The sequence below is a fragment of the Magallana gigas genome, chromosome 8 (genome assembly GCF_963853765.1).
Source record: "Magallana gigas chromosome 8, xbMagGiga1.1, whole genome shotgun sequence".
Lineage (NCBI taxonomy): Eukaryota > Metazoa > Mollusca > Bivalvia > Ostreida > Ostreidae > Magallana > Magallana gigas.
Window position 1 is genome coordinate 5125476 of NC_088860.1, and position 22481 is coordinate 5147956.

A 22481-nucleotide genomic window follows, 5' to 3' on the forward strand; every position below is an offset into this window, starting at 1 on the left:
GATAATTATACATTACCTCATTATTGTAAAAAAAATCAATGACTGTCTCATTAGGTAATTGATAAACATCGGTTGATATTTGGACTGAAACAGAGGGTCAGGGTATGGCCCGGGATAAGGGGTGCCACAACTATCTGTAAACGGGCCTAAGTGTGTAGCCAAGCAGACCAAGTTTGTGCTTTATTCATTTAATACTTTTACAGAAAAAAATAAGAATCGTGTGTACAGTACAAGATATCCTGGGTTTAATAAAGAATTTGATATTGAGGTCATTTTCGTATCCAACGAATTCCGCATTAATAAATAATTTCACATTTTAAAAAGGGGTTAGAAGAGCATGCATCAGTGTACAGGTGTCTATAAGTCAATGTCTTGATGATACATATCGAATTAGTATAATCTCAGATGAAGTGAAATTTTCTTAATTAGCACCCATTGATTCCAAAATAATCATAATTAATAAGATAATACATCTTAGTATACTTTTTTCATTCATCCCCCATTTAATACACCTATTTGTACGTTCTCGATTTAAAATGCCCCATATAACGACTTAATTTAAAAATCACAGTTAAAAAACCCCTTAAATGCAGTGTTGAGAACAAGTGAATATTTTTTTTACTATATTGGAGTAAAACCCTATTTTCATTCTGAAGTTGCAGTGAACCATGAATACTACAAGAATGGTTCCAAACATCATGCCTATATACAGTTATTCATTTTACACAATATAGATTTAAACCCCAGCAGGAACCGGATGGTTTTTATGTCTAAATACATTCCAATGATCTAACAAGTGCGTTCTTGTATCACATCAACCGTAAAAAGTGGATCTATTGGAAGTTATCAATGAGAAAAGACTAGTTTCACTTGGAAAAGAGACATCTAGGTATAGAAAAAGCGATAGGATATGGCCAAGTTGCAGAGGTATAAACAGGTAAGTCGTTACTAATTTGCATTTTCCTGATCACTACGACAGTTTTTTCGTGGGGTGGGTACATGTACGCAGGTGTTCCCGTTGAATGGCTGTTTAAGGGTGGGTCTAATGCCATGATTTACAAGCATATATGACTTTGAACACGCAATATCACTTGCGTGCATTATTCATTGCCCGTTTTGTGAATTATTAAACAATTGCTGCAGCGTTCGAAGGAAATTAAAAATATGTGTTAAAAATTTATCGTTTTACATTAATATTTGTTTGAATAAGTTTTCACATGTTTATCAAAGATTTCTCGGAATCAAATTTTTTAAGTCTAATATTCAAAATCATATTTTCTATTCAAATATACCTTCAATATGTCACACATAAATAACTTGTCAACCAGTTTCATGTACATGTATTTCTTAGATTAAATTAAATATTTATCCAGAAATACATATACAGTTTTCAAAACGAAAGTGACTTTTGACTTTAAAGCTCTTAATGATATACCGGTATATCAAATAGAAAGATTGGAGTTTTAAAAAGGTTTTTATTGCTTGTGTAATCACATAGATCTATGACGCTAAAGTAATATGATAAACCAATAAAAGAAATCATTTTTATTCTTAGATATCTGTCATGCGATTCAAGCAGCGACATTAACAATGCAAGACAAGAATATTACTTTAATACTTAAACAGTTTCTCTCGTTAAACCTCAACAAAATAGGATATGTTTTAGTATTTGCATAATGCATCTTTCAGTAGTTTTACGGACTTTTAAAATATTTCAGATATCCCACGATTCTGGAGAAAATGGCTACTCTTTTGTAAACCTTGCCTATAACGAGGACAACGGAAACGCTGAAGACATTGAGAGGAGGTGGACATTCGATGAGGGTAAAGGAACCAGTGGATGTCCGCTTCTCATTGTGTATCCCGAGTGTTTTGTGAATGTTTTTCTATTAATAATAAATTTAACAGACAGGTTTGTGTTAATTGACTTTATAATAACTCTTGACATGGCTACCTTGCTATTTAGATGAACCAAAATTCAAGCCCAGGAAAAAGCGATGCACCAAGGTCAATGTCGCCGTAGCACTTGTCATTTTGGCAGCCGGAGGATTAGGAATATTCCTCATAGTCAAACTTTCACGTACGTATTTTACATAAATCACATACATTTGTACAACATATAGGACGACTGCACAAGGACAAATCATTTACGTGCTGTATGGTCTAAACTTTCGATGATACCTGGTTTAAATAGGATAATTAAACGTAAGTTCAGGTATCACTGTCAAGCTGAAAATTGAAGATAAAATAGACTAATAAACAAATCATCTCAATTTCAGAAGACCATCAGAAAGTATACACTAGTAAGTAGCTATTTCCTAATGATTAAAATATGTTTTGTGCTTTTTAAAATTTGTTTTGAAATCTTTATGTGTTTTGATAAAATACAACATATACTTTATAAAGCACCGCAACCTGGACCATTAGATCGAAGTACTCAGAAACCAATTGCAAGTTCGAGTAAGTAAATTAATCTTTATCTTCTCTAATGCTTTAGAAGGGCACATGTGACATTGTATTGCATCTTGTTACAACATGTTTACGTTTGTAGCATGGCGTCCTTTTAGTTCCTTTGTGAATCCTTACAGCATCTATCCCACCATTAACATCATCGACTACGATGACGTCATCGACACCAACAGCGGCCCCTGATTCTACTTCCGGTCCTCCTATAACGTCTCCCTCGACAAGTACTTTGTCCACACCTTCTACAACTCAAACACCGATGACAACACCATCAACAACATCGCAACCAATGACATCACCATCAACAACATCAAAACCAATGACAACACCCTCACCAACATTGACAACGTCATCAACAACAACTTCTACATCTCAGCCATCAACAACCATATCAACAGCGACAACTCCGCAACCGATATCAACTACAAAACAGATAACAACGACAACCTTGTCACCAGTAACAACTTCTAACCCATCAATAGGAACAACAACAACGATACCAACCACCACAAGCGGGACTAACACAACAGCTCAATCTCTAATGACAACCACTTCTTTATCTGAGAAGTCTACAGCTTCGACCACAACGATTATCTCCAGTTCAACTAATGCCAGTACTATGACAACAACAACCACACCTATCCCAAAGTCAACTAGCGCCGTGACTACAATTTTACCGCCTACAACAACAACGACCAGTAATGTTGTGTCAACAACGCAAGAAGTAACAACCCACACCACTGTCAATAGTACAAACAACACTGAAAGTGCTGGTGAGTATGAGCGCTTTATGAAAAATCAAGAATTAAAGTATGACAAAATAATATAAAATAAAATGTCTAGAGATTGTGGTCAGTGTCACTGAATTGTGTTGTTATAGGCATGATGTTTGACGCGTCGATGACTGTGATGTCGGTTACCTGGAACGAGAATTTTCGGAACAGTACGAGCGATGCATACCTTGACCTGGTCTCAAACTTCACCAGCCAGGTAAGAAACAGTGGTGGATTGAAAACAGAATCATTGATTCATATCGCACTATCAGAAACAGGTAATAAGCCATGAGTTTTGACATATATCTGCAGAACTTGAAGCCTTATGTACAGGCATTTGATTGGTATTTTTGTATGCAATAATCACGTTTTATTGTTTATTAATAATCAAAAGACTGCCATTTTTAACATGTCATAATTATACTCATAAAAGAAACATAGATTATTTTGTCCGTACAAGAAGACGATTGTCTTTAAAGGTGGAAGAGGGCATAAAGAACAGTGAGGTTGGGTCATCATTTAGTCATGTAACGGTAAAGTCGGTAAGGTAAGTTTCTGGACAGGTCATGTATGATTATAAGCGGACTGCAAGTATGTTATACTTGAATACCTTGATGGATGTAGCTTTGTTAGAATTATATTAATATGAAACAAAAATTTAGAATTATAAATGTACATCTGAAACAAATCATTTTTGGAAAAAATATGACAATTTCATTTTCTTTTGGCGAAATTTTCAAGGTTAGTAGTGATACTGTATGTGAGATATATAACCTCGGTTTTGTTTTTGTAGTCCAGGTAGCGTGGTATTTGACTTCAGAATTTACATGACAAGTTACAGCTATCCATCGGGTGGCTCTCAGGCAACGATTACAATATCTGTCGTCCGCGGGGTTTTGGTCCAAGTTGTCCAGAACGCCAAGGCCAATGGAACACAGACCTTGATGTTGGGTACAGACGAGGCCAAAATCGTCGTGAACACTGGTAAAGGCTTAAAAATATGTTTGCAAAATTGTAAAATCTCAATTTCTATGGTAAAATCTTGACAGGACGTAAAACAATCATAAATAATATAATTTTGTATGTATTCATATGTATGCAGTCATTGAAACAACGGGAATGCCACCAACAACAAAGATGACGACGTCATTACCAACAGCTACAACATTTAAAGCATCGATGTCTACGTTACCACACAAAACAGAAACAACAACACCAAGGGTGACAACAACAACCGTGTCAACAACTTGTTAGTATCTGTAACACGGTCAAAGTTATTTATAAGTTTGTTTATGAATAAAAGTCCAGATTTGTGTAGAACTAATTACATGTTGCTATTTTCAGTAAGCCCTTGCACCAACTCGACATACCTAACCACGACACTACTATCGTATTGCATCGATCTCAGTCGATTAAACCAAATGGTGAATGCATCAGAGGACGTCAAATGCAAGTAAGAAACTAAACATTTTTGAGAGAACATATTGTTTTGATGTTAGTAATATTATCTTTAAAAAAAGCTGTGATTGGTTTTCTATTCATGAAATGGACACAAATGTAGATCTTTGTCATTGTAAGTCTTTTAAGTACATGTACCCGTTTTTATCTTTTTAGTTATATTTTGTCCGCTGTTGATTGTGTTTTGGAGAAAATACGAGTTGATTTTGGAGTAAACTGTACAGACGAACACAAAATTGCCGCACTGCAAGAGTTTTCCGAAACAGTTCAAATTAACCTTGGCATCGATCCAAAAATCTGCGATCTGCCAATTACAATAACAACAACAAAACCAACAATGACAACAGCTGTGTCAACAACCAGTAAGACAATATAGCACTGTCATTGACACAAACGTTATTTTTATGCTTTTTTATGAATATAAGTCAAAATTTGAATAGTGTAAATTGTTCTTTATTTATCAGCAAGTCCCTGCACGAACTCGACTTACCTAACATCGACATTGCTATCTAATTGTATCAACTCAAGTCAATTAGGCGAAGTGGCGAATGCATCTGACGACGTCAAATGCAAGTAAGTAGCTGTAGAGTTGACCGTTATTTAGATGAGTCAGATTTCGGTAATGTAACAAAATGCAAGGATGATTTTTGTGATTAGCTTCGGCCGATCACAGTTGTGTCCATATGAGGCATCCTGCAAATTTAACTATTTGCGCACGCATTGCCCCTTGCACTATTTCATTTACTATGCAATGACAACCTTATTTAAATCTATAATTAGACATAGATTACTATGAACGTTACTCTTATCATTTTACCCTGAAAATAAAACATTTACAGGGTTACATACATAAAGATTCAAATCATGGTTTTTTTCACATATGCGTAAGAATATTAGTCGGAAGTATGATTCGCCTACTAAGTATAAAGTTCATTCGTGCCTTGCCGTTTCGGAAATCATTAAAACGGTGTTAGATATATTTTACTGCATGTAGCGTATATTATATTAACAGAGTTGACCAATGGTATTTCATGCCGATCATTCCTTTAAAAGGAATACTTGTTTTAATTGTGGTCACTGGACGAAAGCATTATGGTTCCACAATGAAAGGTTTTTTTTTTCGTTTCTTTAGGTATATTTTGTCTGCTGTTGATTGTGTGTTGGAGAAAATTCGATTAGATTTTGGAGTAAACTGTACAGACGAACATAAAATTGCCGCCCTGGAAGAGTTCTCAGTAACAGTTCAACTCTTCCTTCATATTGATCCGAAAATCTGTGACCTCCCGATCACAATGTCAACAACAAAGTCAACATCTTCAGGAGAAATATCGTTATCTCCCCATACATCAACAACTTCACTGACAACAATCATTAGTTCGACAACAACAGCAACAAAAATGCATTCAACAACAACAACATCCCCATCAACATCAACAACAGTGCAATCATTACCAACAATTAAATTATCATCAACAACAAAACAACAAACAACCTCATCAATAACATTGCAACAAATAACAACAACACCAGCGTTAACAACCAAAACAATAGAATCAGCAACGACAAAACAACCTGCAACAATGCTACCATCATCAACAACGCAACCATCTACAACAAAAACGCAATCATCTTCAACAAAACAACAACCAACAACCACAACAACATCATTAATGACGGCTACACAATCAGCAGCAACAACACCTATAACAGCTAGATCGACAACAAGAACAGAGACAACAGCCAGTCAGTATCTCTTGCACTAAAATTAAAGGTTCCTGTTTAATATTTTGCTTTTTTATGATAAAGATAATGTCTTAGATAATCTATTGGTTTTTTTCAGTAAATCCTTGTATGAATTCTACATATCTATCCTCGATTTTATCGCAATCAAGCTGTATTGCCGACTCAAATAAATTAGAAGAGGTCAAAAATGCATCGGATGAGGTCAAATGCAAGTGAGTATTGTGTTATAAATTCAGTTATCCACAATATCACTGAAATAAGGGGCGATGTTCTTAAATTCGTTTATAAAAGTACTATAAGTCTGTATTGCCCTTATGATATGTTTTGTCCTTTTTTTCTAGTTATATTTCTTCCATCGTTGCCTGTGTCTTGGAAGGAGTACGATCAGATATTGGTATCACATGTTCCGACAAACAGAAAATAGTCGCCCTATACGAGATCGAGGAATTAGGTCTATCCTATCTCAGCATTGATCCAAAAACATGTGATTTGTCGCCCAACATCTCAACGACCCAGACAACAACACTAGCAAGGACAACATTGTCAGGAGCAACGACATCAACAACAAAAACAATTTTACAGGGGACAACAACAATGACAACAGTGACGAACAATATAAAAACAACAACTGCACCGATGATGACAACAACAACGACAACAACAACACCGATGACAACAACAATGACAACTTCAACACCGATGACTACATCAACACCGATGAAAACAACAACAACACCAGTGACAACAACAATGACGACAACGATGATAAAATCAACAACACCGGTGACAACAACTAGTTAGTTTCTGCCAAAATGTTATTCATATTGAAATATTTAAACAAATTTATTTTCTTAATAAAAATATCCCACTTTGTGTTTAATTGTTGTGTTAAATCTTCCAGTAAACCCCTGTACAAACTCGACCTATCTTTCCTCAACATTACTCTCCAATTGTCTCGACTACAATCAATTAGCAGCAGTCATATCTGCTTCGGATGAGGTTAAATGCAAGTAAGTGTGGTGTATTTTTAAAGTATTCCTCATATCGGGGAAAAACTCGCCAAATTGACCCCGCATTGTAACATCAAATTTTGTTCTTTTCTTAAAGCAATATGGGCTGCATTTTTAGACGGGGTCACGTGACCCCGTCTATTGGTTTACTGTCAGCCGAAGTCTCAAACCGGAAGGCACGCGTAGAACACATGAATTGAGTCTACGCGTAAGAAAATACTGCAGAAAGTTTTCATGCATTTCAGTAAATATGTATTATAAAAACACGCATTAAATCTTTTTAAGTCCTCTGTGTATTAACAAAATTCTATTTAGAAAATAAACAAATAGTTTAATTGATCAAAATATTCTTGCTCGGGTTCAAATGTGGAATGAGTTACGTAACTGAATGCACAGCGCCGATGACGATTCAGTTGGTATACGAGCTCATTAATCAATAGAAGAGGTTGATGGTGGAATCGAAATTAAAGTTCCCAAACGCAATGTGCCATTTTTGAAAAATTGTGAATTTTATTTTGACAATCTTTCACCTTAATACTACTAAACTTCATGCGCAAGCCGAAGTTAAAATCGGGACGGGTTAAACACAGATGTTTTACAAATTAAATAGGTGGCTCATTGGCTTCCAGTCTACTTGCGGTATGACTGCTGTTCGTCTCTAAAGGAATTTTGTACAAAGAAAATAAAAACAAGTCTGAATTTGCCTTCTCGTTCGTTGGCTCTTTAGTTGATAAAACTGAATTTAAATTTTAAACAATGTATTGTAAGCAAAATCTGTAATAGATTATACATTTTGGAAGACTTATACATCATATAATATATACAATCTTATCGATTGAAGAACCATGCAAGTTAAATGTTAATGTTCATGTTTTCCGGCTTAGTTGGAATCAGGCTTGGGGTGAATTACAGTGTAAAATAATGCATTACATTACCATTACTTCATGAATTAGGGCATTAAATTACCGTTACTTAATTTTCTTGAAGTAATGCATTACATTACCATTACATGAGTAAAGTAATGCATTACCATTACTTTGTGAAAAGTCAATAAGTTTTAAAAAAGTAATTTAAAAACTAAATAAGGAGTTTTGTATATATTTCTTAAATAAAACATCCTTAAAATATTTACAGGTTCATGTTCATGTTCACTATCAGGTTCAAATTTAATGACTTATACAAGATTGCTGTTGCACTTGTAGTGCTCAAAGTAAGGTTGGTCCCGTAACATTTACCCGCTAATGGCGGAGTTGACAATCTCTGTTATTTATGTCTCCGATTTTCGGAGTAAAGTTTTTAAATGAAGGGAACGGTTGTATCATAATTCGTGTAGGTGATGCACGAGTTTACACAAAAAAGTAATAAGTGGCGAACGGCTTTATTTTTACCTATTATTTTGCATGAATCGCAAATGAAGAAAATCGTGTCATATAAGTCGGTCTTAAAAATGAAAATGGCGACCGTGACAAATCTTTTTATTGTCAAAGTTCTTGGAATCTTATTGTAAAAAAATATTTCTAACGCCAGATGTTTGTTATCGGTATACAAATGTTCACTTTGTTTGTTAATTCAGCAGTTTTAGAGTTTTCGGGGTTTTCATAAAACTTTCATTACGGATATCGTCCGACTTGTGGATTTTCCCTTGGATCACAAAATTGAATAAATCTAATGATTAAAATTATTTACTTCGATATAGTTGTTTGATTTTCCCGGTTAGTAGTAATTTTAAAATTTTTCCTTGGGGTTTTATTTTACCTAATATACCGTTGTGTCAATTTTCTACAATTATGAAGGCCGGGATTGAGTAAAATTTAGACAAAGTATCAAACAATTGCAAAAAAGCCGAATTAACATAGATTGTAACAACTAAATCAAACTCATAAATTCTGGAAGCATATTCGAGGAAATCCAGGACAATTACAAATTCAAACTTTCAAGACCCTGTCTTTCAGTACTCTCAGTACTTTGATTCATGTTGAACTCTATTTTACTAAAATGTTCTTTATTTCTACTAAAATGACAAAAATATCATGATTTTTAAATTTCTGTTAGCCATATTTTTGTAGAAAAGGCCGTTAAGAAGCTTTTTTGGAGCAAAATTGAATTATTGTCGTCCTGTACAAAAATTGATTTGCTATGACGTCGCGCACGATACTGGTGTTACTTAACGTTACGCTTATAACGTCAAACGACGCACAAACGTAACGTCGCATTTTAAAGAAACTCAACTTCTTAATAGCCGTGAATTTTGAAACTAAAATAAATACAAATGTATTCATATCTCCTGTATCTCCAGATTTGCACTGCAAGCAAGTTATGAATTAATGCACAAACATTGCCAGTAATATGGTAGTAAATGTACTTAAAATAAGATCACAATATGCACGCCTGTTACTCAGGCAATATCTAAGAAATATAAGTAATAACTTTAAAAAGTGTATATCTTCATTTAAATAACTCAATCATAGTTTATGAAACCAAAAAAAATTAGCAGATTGGAATGTGATTTCCTTTTAGAAAATTTCAAGCTGCATGGTATAAACTATAAATTTGATCAGCGAATTCAAAACATTCCACATTCTCTATATATTCCTTAGAAGAGAAATATTTTCTTTGACAAAAATTAATGATTTTTTCAAATCTTATTTATCATGAAAGTTTAAGTTAAATGCAGACTTATCATACTAGCAGGTTTTTGCAGCAAAATAAAATTCTAAAATATACAGCTCATATTGCTTTAAGCTTTCTTTGCATATGCTTGCTTGATCATATATATTCTCTTTATAGCTTCATTCTATCTGCTGTTGATTGTGTCTTGGAGAAAATACGATTAGATTTTGGGATCACCTGTACTGCCGAACATAGAGTGGCCGCTCTGGATGAGTTCTCGGGAATAGTTCAAACCTATCTCGGGGTCGACCCTAAAACCTGTTAGCTGGTCTTACAGACTGTTGATATTAACCGGCGAGAGATGATATTATATGGTGAAAGTATGTGCAGAATCAGTTTACTATTGACTATTCTTGTATAGTTAAAAAAGTTACCTACTTACCAACTTACCTACCTATGCACATGCGTATTAATGCCGGAATCTCCCAGCCCTCGGCAGAAGTTGCAAGATCTTGAATAAGCCTACGACTGTTTCATTTTTCTGGAATGGTAACCAAAAAAAACCCTCAGTGAAAATTGATGTGTAATTTTAACATTTTCAGAAAAAAATGTTCTTATAATTATGTGCTATGTAACGAACTGAATGCAAACTGTTTATTGATGAATCAAAGGCTCGTTGTCAAAAGGATAAAGCGAGAGCCGAACTGTTGCAGAATGCTACAAGCATAATGTTTATTATTATGCTTATTTATGATAATAAAATAATTTCTGTTGACATCTTTGTTCGTTTTGGGGAGTTGATTTGTTAATCAACTCTCATATGCAAACCGGAAGTGAAACAGTGTTTGGATCTAAGCACAAATCATTAATGGAAAACCATCACCGCTGACAAAACTAAGAACTTAAATAATCGATAAATTTGATGTAATGTATTCAGAGGCCTTGTTTAAATACTTTGAATTAGTCAAATTTTTAATGTTACGGATAACTTGATATTTTTGTAGTAGTTTTCATTCATATGATATGACAGAGTTCAATAAGACTGGTTATCTGTCATTGATTACCAAAGCACAATTTCTACAGCGATAGCACATGAGCGATTGGAATCGAGGACAACCTACCCAATATAAAGATATTACATGTACCAGTGCGGGCGTAGACTAGACTTTATTATCATTTGTTTGTTATTTCCAGAAATATTTTGATTACTGAGATATGATGCATCATAGAGTTTAATGGTGTAAATTTTATCTTTAAATATTTCCCAACGTGATTCATATGGTGTTTTCCGCCTATAGCTCGGAAAAGCCCGATAATTCATATTAAGAAAAAAAATGTGCGTATTTACTCAAATACAGCTGAAATATAACTTGCCAAGCGAAATTTCGCATCGTTGATTTTAAAATACTCCATAAAATGATCTCCCATCAGAACTTCAGTACTTATTTCTAAAATTATGTAAACATGTACATACTTTGAACTTTTTGAACAAATCATGTTTGCGGCAGTCCAAATGAGACACGATATCATGGTGTAACAATTTTTAACGTATCTAAAGAAAATTGAATAGCGTAAAAAGTTTCCAACCATGATATTTGCCTTTTAAAATTGGTCACAAGAAGATATACACTTTTTGCAATTATATTGTAGATGCGTTGTTTTTTACTTAAATATCCGTTAAGAAGATCTGAATCTATCATCTTTTGAAATTCGACACCCGAATGCAACAATACCCCATCACACACCTTAGCTATATCGTCCTCGATGCGTAAAGTTTAAACCACTGCTTTGGATCAGTGGCTGTGTTAACTGTTTGAAATCTGTGTTAGTATTTTTGTAAACTTGCATGGAATTTACTTCCTGATTACACACCTAGTCTACTTTTTATTAAAAAAAACATGGAACATTCTTGAAATTCCCCCACATAGGAGAATGGCGCAACTCAAACGTTTTACTACGGTAAGAATTTGTTAATTCATTTGTTGCTTCGTAACAAATTGCATTACTCACGGCGTATTTTGATCTAGGCGTAGTCCTTGGCATAGATCATAAATGCTCAAAAATTAAAACCCAACTTCATGAAATACTCTAAATAGCATGACTTGTTATATATGATTTTACATACAGTTGTAACATATTTGAGTCATTTTTTTGAGCTAAAACTTCTCTACCCTCAACCACAGTTTGGTGACCGTGCTGCTACCTCTGTGTTTGAGGACAAGAATGAGTTCGTGAGGTACGGAGCCCTGGGGGCAAGGCCAGCCTCCACTGACTACGACGTGTCACCGCAAAAAGACCGGCAATCAGCGCGAGATTCCCAGAACGAGGTTACCGCCGTCAGTGTGGAGGACGGGTCTCCTTCCCAAGGTCAAACTCAAGGTCACACCGAGACTCCGGAGCCCGTGTACAGTAAAGTCGTTCCCCGGAGAGACAGAGAGAGACGGGCAGACATGTCGCACAGTAACGAGGCGTTCGTCTTGGAGGAAGTTGTTCTGGTCTCCAACGAGTCGCTTCCGTCCTCCCCGAGTAATGGATCGTCATACAGCGGTTAGTTCATCAATTCACGTGTTTTCTCTATCTATGAGATATTCAGATTGTATCACTATTTAGTTTTCCCTGTATAGTATTGTATTATTAATATGTCATGTTTGTAAAAATTTTAATTTAGTGGGTGGATGTAAATACAAAGTAAAACAAAATTTACAATATGACAACTATTTAGTATTCTTATTTAAGACAATGAGTTTAATCCAGTAATGTTCAGTGTCAAGCAAGACTGAACTGTAACAGAACGCTATAAGAGACCCAAATCTGGCCTAGCTATGTTCCCTGTTGAATCTTTTGATCTCTATCATAAGAGAGATTTACGTTAGGGTGTCGTGTAAATCCATACAAAGCCAGTCTGTATTAATCTTAATCAGACTAGTATCAACAATTGTGAAAAATTAAAGGTATGACCAAAAAACCCCATTTTTATAGGCATGCGTGTGTGACGTTTATCAAATATTTGAATTTTATAAAATTCGTCGGTTTAAGATTGCAAACAACCTTCAGCTTTTTATTCATCATATTTTGTATGAAGTAAGGACAATGGTAGGGGTTATATCACTGTAGAGATTAAATGACCACCTAGATATTTATCAATGCGGTCATCAGGTAGATCTGTACTATTCCTATGGAGAAGAAATGTATGGATAAAAAAATAATGATGTTTAGTTTTACAAAATGTAGATGACATGCTATAGAAGTGAAATATTCGGCAAGAACTGATTTCAATAACAAAAAGGAATATATCTTCTGTAGTGACACCATTATGTACGTGTAATATTATGTTTCATCGTTTAATATTATTCGCCATTTAGTGAAAAGGTATAAACCTTATATCTCAAATTTTTATAACCGTTTACACAATAACTAGGAAACCCCCCTTTTGATACGTGTTTCTTTTATAAGATTCTCAGTAATTAAAAAGGAACCCATTAAAGTAATGAAAGAGGTTTGAATTATGTAAGACTAAAATACATTAAGAAGACTGGATGGTTGTCGTAATTTTAAGAGTTTATTTATCTCCTTAAAAGAATGGACCTTAATTTGTATCTAGAAATTAGCTAGCCAACCTGTAATATAAGCAGTTCATGGGAGGGGTCGTGTTAGACTTTTCCAAGAGATTGACCCTGAATCATCAATGTCCAGACATTGGTCAAACATAATTCTACCAAAATCAACCTCATAAAGTAGTTTCGATACCACCTTTACTAAAAGAATAAATTACATCAAAATGAAAACAAGTTTGCCATTTGTGTAATAAGAAACCAACTGTGGATGAGTTAAACTGCTTGTCATAGTCCGTTAGAATGCTATGATCTGTCTTGGAATCGACTTTTTGGAAAAGAAAAATTGAAATTTTATGATTTTATTATAAGAAATATGGGAATTTTGTAATTTGATTTAACATGCCAACTTTGTCTTCTTTACAACCTTCACATAAAGTGAGCTCTTACTGCCTTTCAAATTTGGTTGTAAATATGAAATGCATGGTTTTGAGAGACTCAGTGAGTTAACTGAACATTCCATAGGTTATTCCAGGGTGCACGAAACCTCGCAAAAGCCAACTAGTCCCCGACTGTCCCTCCGGAGCTCTGTCCTTATCCTGCTCTCTATGGTGGCCATAGTCATCAGCGTCACATTCATCTGGTATTTCAATGGTAAATATAGGCGTCACATTCATCTGGTATTTCAATGGTAAATATAGGCGTCACATTCATCTGGTATTTCAATGGTAAATATAGGCGTCACATTCATCTAGTATCTCAATGGTAAATATAGGCGTCACATTCATCTGGTATTTCAATGGTAAATATAGGCGTCACATTCATCTGGTATTTCAATGGTAAATATAGGCGTCACATTCATCTGGTATTTCAATGGTAAATATAGGCGTCACATTCATCTGGTATTTCAATGGTAAATATAGGCGTGACATTCATCTGGTATATCAATGGTAAATATAGGCGTCACATTCATCTAGTATCTCAATGGTAAATATAGGCGTCACATTCATCTGGTATTTCAATGGTAAATATAGGCGTCACATTCATCTGGCATTTCAATGGTAAATATAGGCGTCACATTCATCTGGTATTTCAATGGTAAATATAGGCGTCACATTCATCTAGTATCTCAATGGTAAATATAGGCGTCACATTCATCTGGTATTTCAATGGTAAATAAAGGCGTCACATTCATCTGGTATTTCAATGTTAATATAGGCGTCACATTCATCTAGTATCTCAATGGTAAATATAGGCATCACATTCATCTGGTATTTCAAAGGTAAATACTAGTATTCTAAAATGTCACATTCATCTAGCATTTTCATAGTAGTCATATTTATCACATGCATCTGGTTATTAATAGTGAATATAGGCATCACATTCATCTGGTATTTCAAAGATAAATACTAGTATTCTAAAATGTCATATTCATCTAGCATTTTAAAAGTAGTCATATTTATCACATGCATCTGTTATTTAATAGTAAATATAGACGTCACATTTATCTGGTATTTCAAATGTAAATACATGTATTCTAAGATGTCACATTCATCCAATATTTCAATGTTAAATAGTCATATTCGTCACATCTATCTAATATATCTATGCGTCATAAACATAGGCATATCATTCAATTGATATTTCATTGATGAATAGTCACTGGCGTTACATTCAGTTTGTATTCAAATAGTAAATACTAGTATAGGCGTCAAATTCATCTTGTATTCCAAATGTAAATAGTCGTCAAAAACGTTGGCGTCACATTTATTTGGTATTTCAATGGTTATTATATGCGTAACGTTCATTAATCATTTCAGTGGTAAATACATGTTTTCATAGACGTCACATTCATACAAAATTTTAATTGTAAAAAGTCATAGGCGCCACGTTCATTAGGCATTTTGATGTTAAATACCTGTAAAGAGGCCACGTTCATCTCGTATTTTAATTGTTAATAGTCATGGGCGTCACATTCATTAGACATTTCAATTGTAGAGATAGGCGTCACATACATCTGATGTTTCAATCATTATGGTAAATAGAATATAACCCCATGCATCTGGTATTTCATAGTAAATAGTCATTTAACATCACATTCATCTTGTTTATAAATGGTATATAAGGATATGTGTCAAATTCATCTGATATTTCTATGTAAATATTGGCTTCACATTCAACATGGGCGTTACGTCATCTGGTATTTCAATTGTAAAAAATGCTTGTTTAGAAAAGCGAATTATTTTAATTAAATTAAATATCAATAAATGTAAAAAAATAATTCACTTATTGATACAATGTAAAGACACATACATCATTATTTTGAAAATATTTCTGACATTTTTCGTGCAAATAATGATAAATAAGACCACTTTCGATTGCACAACTTCCATTATTGGTTAATTGGAATTAGATGAATCTTAAAGTACTAGCAATGCATGGAATTGATTCTTTTGTCAATACGATACATATGTTGGAATTTTATTAATCGGTACAATTAAATCTTCATAAAGGTTGTAATTTTTTTTATAACTATTATTTTTTTTTCTCTTTTTCATCTTTTGAAGAGGACCAGAAAGACATTCCAGAACTATGTAAGACTCTACTGTCGATCTTTGTAATATTATGATTATTAGCATGCAATAATTGTAGAAAATAACATCGAAAATCTTTTATATCAACTAACCCTAACCCTAACCCATCAAAATTGCTTTCAATGACTTCATAATCTTGTGGAATACGTTTTTTTCAGCAACTGTGACGTTTGTATTTCCAAGAACCTCATCCCAGCCATATATATCTACGCAATCCCCGGGTAATGGTTTGGTTTATCTTGATACATGTATATTATTTAAAAAAAACCTCGTATAGTTCAGAGTTATTTGATAATTATTAATTAATTATACAGGTATCATATGAATAAACTGTTGTTGGTATCAACATATGAACACAATGTTACTTGATTCAATTAAGATATTAGACTAAGAATTCTCAGTTTTACTTCTTTACAATTTTCGATTTTGGCAAGCAGAAAAATCTAGTTTTACCTAACGGATTTCATTTACTATAGCTACAACATTAAAGTAGATAGTAATTTTGTATGTGAGTGTTGTTGAGTAATCTTTCTGTTTTTTAACCAGTGAATACAATAACATCATCAGCAACAACTTCCCTTACTGACCAATCATCTGTCACAACGCAGTCAAGTAACTCCACTGCTTCGTCTACGATACAACATACAAACACGACAAGTACATTCATTCCTATGAATACCACAGAAGATACTAATAACACTATCGAATCAACCACAGAATCGTTGACAACATCTTCGACTGCCAAATCTACAAACCAATCAGAACCAACAGCTTCTACAACAAATGATCAAAACACAACACAGCCAATAACTCCAATCAATGTCACGGCTTCAGTAACAACATCACCAGCAGAGCAGTCGACAACACAACCACATGAAGAAACAACAGAAACGTTGAATTCAACAGGAACCCCGACAATCCAAGCAACCACGAACACCACTCCTACAGTGGACATGTCAGCTACTAATAGAACAACAGATACTGAATTAACAACCATGACAAGAGGTTCACCCACAATAGCGACAGATTCGACCAATGCAACAACATATTCACCAACAACAACGACAACTACAACAACAATTCTAAATACAGCAATAACAACGACAGATTCAAATGCAACAACAACAACAACAAAGAAAACTATTGAATCATCTACAAAAACTACAATAACACCAACAACTACCACTACACTTATAACAACTGAACCAACTACAACAACATCTACAACAAAACCAACAACTACCACAACACTTAAACCTTCCGAACCAGTTACAACAACAGAGCAGGCAACAACAACTACAGCAACACCTACAACCACTACAACAGAACCAACTACAACAGTGACAGAACCACTTACATCAGAACCACTTACAACAATACTGACAACATTAGAACTAACAACAACCGAACAAAGAATAGAACAAACTACAACAACACCAACAACAACGAGAGAACCAACTACAACAACGACAACAACAACGACGACAGAACCAACTACAACAACGAAAATAACAACGACAGAACCAACTACATCTACGACAGAACCAACTACATCTACGACAGAACCAACTACAACAATGAAAATAACAACGACAGAACGAACAACAACAACGACACAACCAGCGACAACAACGAAAATAACAACCACAGAACGAACAACAACGACACAACCAACTACCACAACAACACAACCAACGACAACAACGACACAACCAACGACAACAACGACACAACCAACGACAACAACGACACAACCAACGACAACAACGACACAACCAACGACAACAACGACACAGCCAACGACAACAACGACACTCCAACTTGTGCTTAACCTCTGAATCTATGCCTTTCCATCTACTTTTTTCTTCGTTTATAGTAATCTTTTTTATGAATTTTTTTTCTCTTTTTTTCCTACTGAATCAAGCAATATGGTTTATTTTGGAATCTACGTAAACTAAAACTACATAAAAGCTGATTCACAAAAAGTCTTATATATCATCGGTTATAAATAATAACAAAGGTTACAGTAAAACACGCTTGTAGTGAACACGTTATGAAGAATTGACGCTTACATTGAACTGATTTTCATTGCCTGTAGGTTATTGACGTATTGTGACGCGAATAAATATAACGAATAACGTTTTTAACGAAGCAAAATCCCCCGTCCCTGGCACTTCGTTATAAGCGTGTTTTACTGTACAGAGTGTGCGTTAATTACACAACATTGTTACGTCCGTCCGTCCTGATCCAATGTTGCCGATGTAAGGTTTTGTGGCAGCAAATCGATTACGTGAAATCCATTTGAGTCGAATTACACATTTCTAGATTACTGTAACACGATTATTTGTTAGGTTCTCTTTTCTTATTGTTCGTGTTCAGTTAATATTTGAAATTATGCCCTGATCCAATACATATTCTACCATTTGCTTCGCATTTGCTTTGCTTGCTGTTTATACATGTACGTTATGCCTTTTTCACTTAACAACTTAAATAATTCATATTCAGTTTCCGAACAAAGATGGATTAATGTGTTCAAATGTATAAATAAAAACGGTTAGGTTAGATTCATGACTTTGTGAGCCATTTGTATTGTTATTCTCATCTTAGTAATGTCACAGTTGCGTTTGAGAAAACAAGATTTTCTCGAATGATAGATCAAATTATATTTATACGATTATATACCGATATATACCAATAAAACAATTCAAGCAAAAGCATACTGTAACGATTATCATTGTTTGTCACCAACCAGAGAGCGACGTATCCACAGAACCTGGTGTTGAGTAAAAAACTAAGAAGTATGGGCAAAAATGCAGCAAAAAACTTTAGTAAGCATTGGTAAAGGCAATAAATGTTTTCACATTCATAGATTTGAATTTTATGCAATGATTTGTCAAACACTATGTCTGAAGTGGCGAGGATGAAAAAAAGTAACAAGCTGATATACCGCCTTTCCGGTGCTTTTCTGTACTGTGTACATACGCTGTACACAGTACCAGTAGCTGTGTACATTCACCGAGTACCAGAAAACTGTGTACATACACCAAGTACCAGATAGCTGTGCAGATACACCAAGTACCAGATAGCTGTGTTACATACACCAGGTACCAGATAGCTGTGTACATACACCGAGTACCAGAAAACTGTGTACATACACAAGGTACCAGATAGCTGTGTACATACACCAAGTACCAGATAGCTGTGCAGATACACCAAGTACCAGATAGCTGTGTTACATACACCAGGTACCAGATAGCTGTGTACATACACCAAGTACAAGATAGATGTGTACATAAACCAAGTACCAGAAAGCTTTGTACATACACCACGTACCAAATAGCTGTGTACATACACCAAGTACCAGATTGATGTTTACATACACCAAGTACCAGATAGCTGTGCACATACACCAGATAGCTGTGTACATACACCAAGTACCAGATAGCTGTGTACATACACCATGTACCAGATAGCTGTGTACATACACCAAGTACCAGATAGCTGTGTTACATACACCAAGTACCAGATAGCTGTGTTACATACCCCAAGTACCAGATAGCTGTGTTACATACACCAAGTACCAGATAGCTGTGTACATACACCAAGTACCAGATAGATGTGTACATACACCAAGTACCAGATAGCTGTGTTACATACACCAAGTACCAGATAGCTGTGTACATACACCAAGTACCAGATAGCTGTGTACATACACCAAATACCAGATAGATGAGTACATACACCAAGTACCAGATAGCTGCGTTACATACACTAAGTACCAGATAGCTGTGTTACATACACCAAGTACCAGATAGCTGTGTACATACACAAAGTACCAGATAGCTGTGTACATACACCGAGTACCAGATAGCTGTGTACATTCACCGAGTACCAGAAAACTGTGTACATACACCAAGTACCAGATAGCTGTGTACATACACCAAGTACCAGATAGCTGTGTACATTCACCGAGTACCAGAAAGCTGTGTACATACAGCGAGTACCAGATAGCTGTGTACATACACCAAGTACCAGATAGCTGTGTACATACACCAAGTACCAGATAGCTGTGTACATACACCAAGTACCAGATAGCTGTGTACATACACCAAGTACCAGAAAACTGTGTACATACACCAAGTACCAGATAGCTGTGTAACATACACAAGGTACCAGATAGATGTGTTACATACACCAAGTACCAGATAGCTGTGTAACATACACCAAGTACCAGATAGCTGTGTACATACACCAAGTACCAGATAGTTGTGTACATACACAAGTACCAGATAGCTGTGTACACACATCAAGTACCAGATAGTTGTGTATATACACCAAGTACCAGATAGCTGTGTACACACACCAAGTACCAGATAGCTGTGTACATACACCAAGTACCAGAAAACTGTGTACATACACCAAGTACCAGATAGCTGTGTAACATACACAAGGTACCAGATAGATGTGTTACATACACCAAGTACCAGATAGCTGTGTAACATACACCAAGTACCAGATAGCTGTGTACACACATCAAGTACCAGATAGTTGTGTACATACACCAAGTACCAGATAGCTGTGTACACACATCAAGTACCAGATAGTTGTGTATATACACCAAGTACCAGATAGCTGTGTACACACACCAAGTACCAGATAGCTGTGTACATACACCAAGTACCAGAAAACTGTGTACATACACCAAGTACCAGATAGCTGTGTAACATACACAAGGTACCAGATAGATGTGTTACATACACCAAGTACCAGATAGCTGTGTAACATACACAAGGTACCAGATAGCTGTGTACATACACCAAATACCAGATAGCTGTGTTACATACACCAAGTACCAGATAGCTGTGCAGATACACCAAATACCAGATAGCTGTGTACATACACCAAGTACCAGATAGCTGTGTACATACACCAAGTACCAGATAGCTGTGCAGATACACCAAGTACCAAATAGCTGTGTTACATACACTAAGTACCAGATAGCTGTGCAGATACACCAAGTACCAGATAGCTGTGGTACATACACCAGGTACCAGATAGCTGTGTACATACACCAAGTACAAGATAGATGTGTACATAAACCAAGTACCAGAAAGCTGTGTACATACACCAAGTACCAGATAGCTGTGTACATACACCAAGTACCAGATAGCTGTGTACATACACCAAATACCAGATAGCTGTGTTACATACACCAAGTACCAGATAGCTGCGTTACATACACCAAGTACAAGATAGCTGTGTACATACACCAAGTACCAGATAGCTGTGTACATACACCAAGTACAAGATAGCTGTGTTACATACACCAAATACCAGATAGCTGTGTACATACACCAAGTACAAGATAGCTGTGTTACATACACCACGTACCAGATAGCTGCGTTACATACACCAAGTACAAGATAGCTGTGTACATACACCAAGTACCAGATAGCTGTGTACATACACCAAGTACAAGATAGCTGTGTTACATACACCAAATACCAGATAGCTGTGTACATACACCAAGTACCAGATAGCTGTGTTACATACACCAAGTACCAGATAGCTGCGTTACATACACCAAGTACAAGATAGCTGTGTACATACACCAAATACCAGATAGCTGTGTACATACACCAAGTACCAGATAGCTGTGTACATACACCAAGTACCAGATAGTGTAAGAGAGAAAGGAAAAAAGTGGTAATTTATACTTCACATACAAAGTACCAGAAAACTATTGAGGCATGACATTGTTATATTATCACTTTGACACAACAAGCTCCATCAGTTCTTCATGATTTTTTTACAGATAAGATACAACAAAAGTTCTGGATTTTTTTTTATTAGGTGATATCATGTTACATTGATAAATAAGAAACACTGCAAGAAATTGTTCTACAAAGAACATTATTATATCTTTAAACTAAAACTGAATAAAAAATAGAGTAATTCAAATTTAAAAAACCACAATTATATAAATTAATGCCACTTCCTATGTTACATAGGTCAATTAACAGAATAATTATCAACAAATAAGGACCTGGTTAAATTAGAAAATATATACATAATATACAAATGTCCGATACACATAATATACACTATAATACATGTATGTATGTATGAACACAAGGATGAAAGGTCCGTCGGTCAATGATCCCTTAACAGGATCAAATACTGTTTGGTGTTGTCACCCTTTACAGAGGTTTTACTGAGAACACAGAGAACAAGGATATATCAAATACTCAACCATACAAATGGAGGTGATCTTGT

At 35.1% G+C, this 22481-nt stretch overlaps 2 protein-coding genes across 7 annotated transcripts; both read left to right on the forward strand.

Annotated features, from left to right (window-relative positions):
* The first annotated feature begins 734 nt into the window (after nt 1-734).
* Nucleotides 735-10835, forward strand: LOC105330637 (mucin-2). 6 transcript variants are annotated; one of them, XM_066068420.1, is made up of 19 exons: nt 735-937; nt 1719-1824; nt 1967-2080; nt 2280-2303; nt 2407-2460; nt 2589-3239; nt 3347-3456; nt 3719-3786; nt 4033-4223; nt 4342-4488; nt 4584-4692; nt 4854-5059; nt 5162-5270; nt 5830-6440; nt 6538-6652; nt 6782-7173; nt 7213-7236; nt 7342-7450; nt 10238-10835. In XM_066068420.1, exons 1-19 carry the CDS (start codon nt 911-913, stop codon nt 10383-10385), a joined length of 3315 nt encoding a protein of 1104 aa, XP_065924492.1. In that variant the 5' UTR covers nt 735-910; the 3' UTR covers nt 10386-10835. The 6 variants fall into 6 exon arrangements, with proteins under 6 accessions (XP_065924492.1, XP_034327647.2, XP_019923802.3 ...); XM_034471756.2 differs by having other exon boundaries at nt 2552-3239; nt 6782-7236; XM_020068243.3 differs by having other exon boundaries at nt 6782-7236.
* Nucleotides 10836-11861: 1026 nt separating this feature from the next.
* On the forward strand, nt 11862-18919 carry LOC105330638 (uncharacterized). The gene is made up of 6 exons (XM_011432487.4): nt 11862-12019; nt 12244-12607; nt 14137-14265; nt 16179-16205; nt 16364-16426; nt 16752-18919. Exons 1-6 carry the CDS (start codon nt 11993-11995, stop codon nt 18041-18043), a joined length of 1902 nt encoding a protein of 633 aa, XP_011430789.3. The 5' UTR covers nt 11862-11992; the 3' UTR covers nt 18044-18919.
* The last annotated feature ends 3562 nt before the right edge of the window (nt 18920-22481 follow it).

Coding starts and splice junctions, on each gene's coding strand:
- LOC105330638 (XM_011432487.4), top strand. CDS start 11,993: ATGGCGCAACTCAAACGTTTTACTACG. Junction 12,020..12,243: donor AACTCAAACGTTTTACTACG/GTAAGAATTTGT, acceptor CCTCAACCACAG/TTTGGTGACCGTGCTGCTAC. Junction 14,266..16,178: donor ATTCATCTGGTATTTCAATG/GTAAATATAGGC, acceptor CATCTTTTGAAG/AGGACCAGAAAGACATTCCA.
- LOC105330637 (XM_020068243.3), top strand. CDS start 911: ATGGCCAAGTTGCAGAGGTATAAACAG. Junction 2,081..2,279: donor CCTCATAGTCAAACTTTCAC/GTACGTATTTTA, acceptor TCTCAATTTCAG/AAGACCATCAGAAAGTATAC. Junction 3,457..3,718: donor TCTCAAACTTCACCAGCCAG/GTAAGAAACAGT, acceptor TTGTCTTTAAAG/GTGGAAGAGGGCATAAAGAA.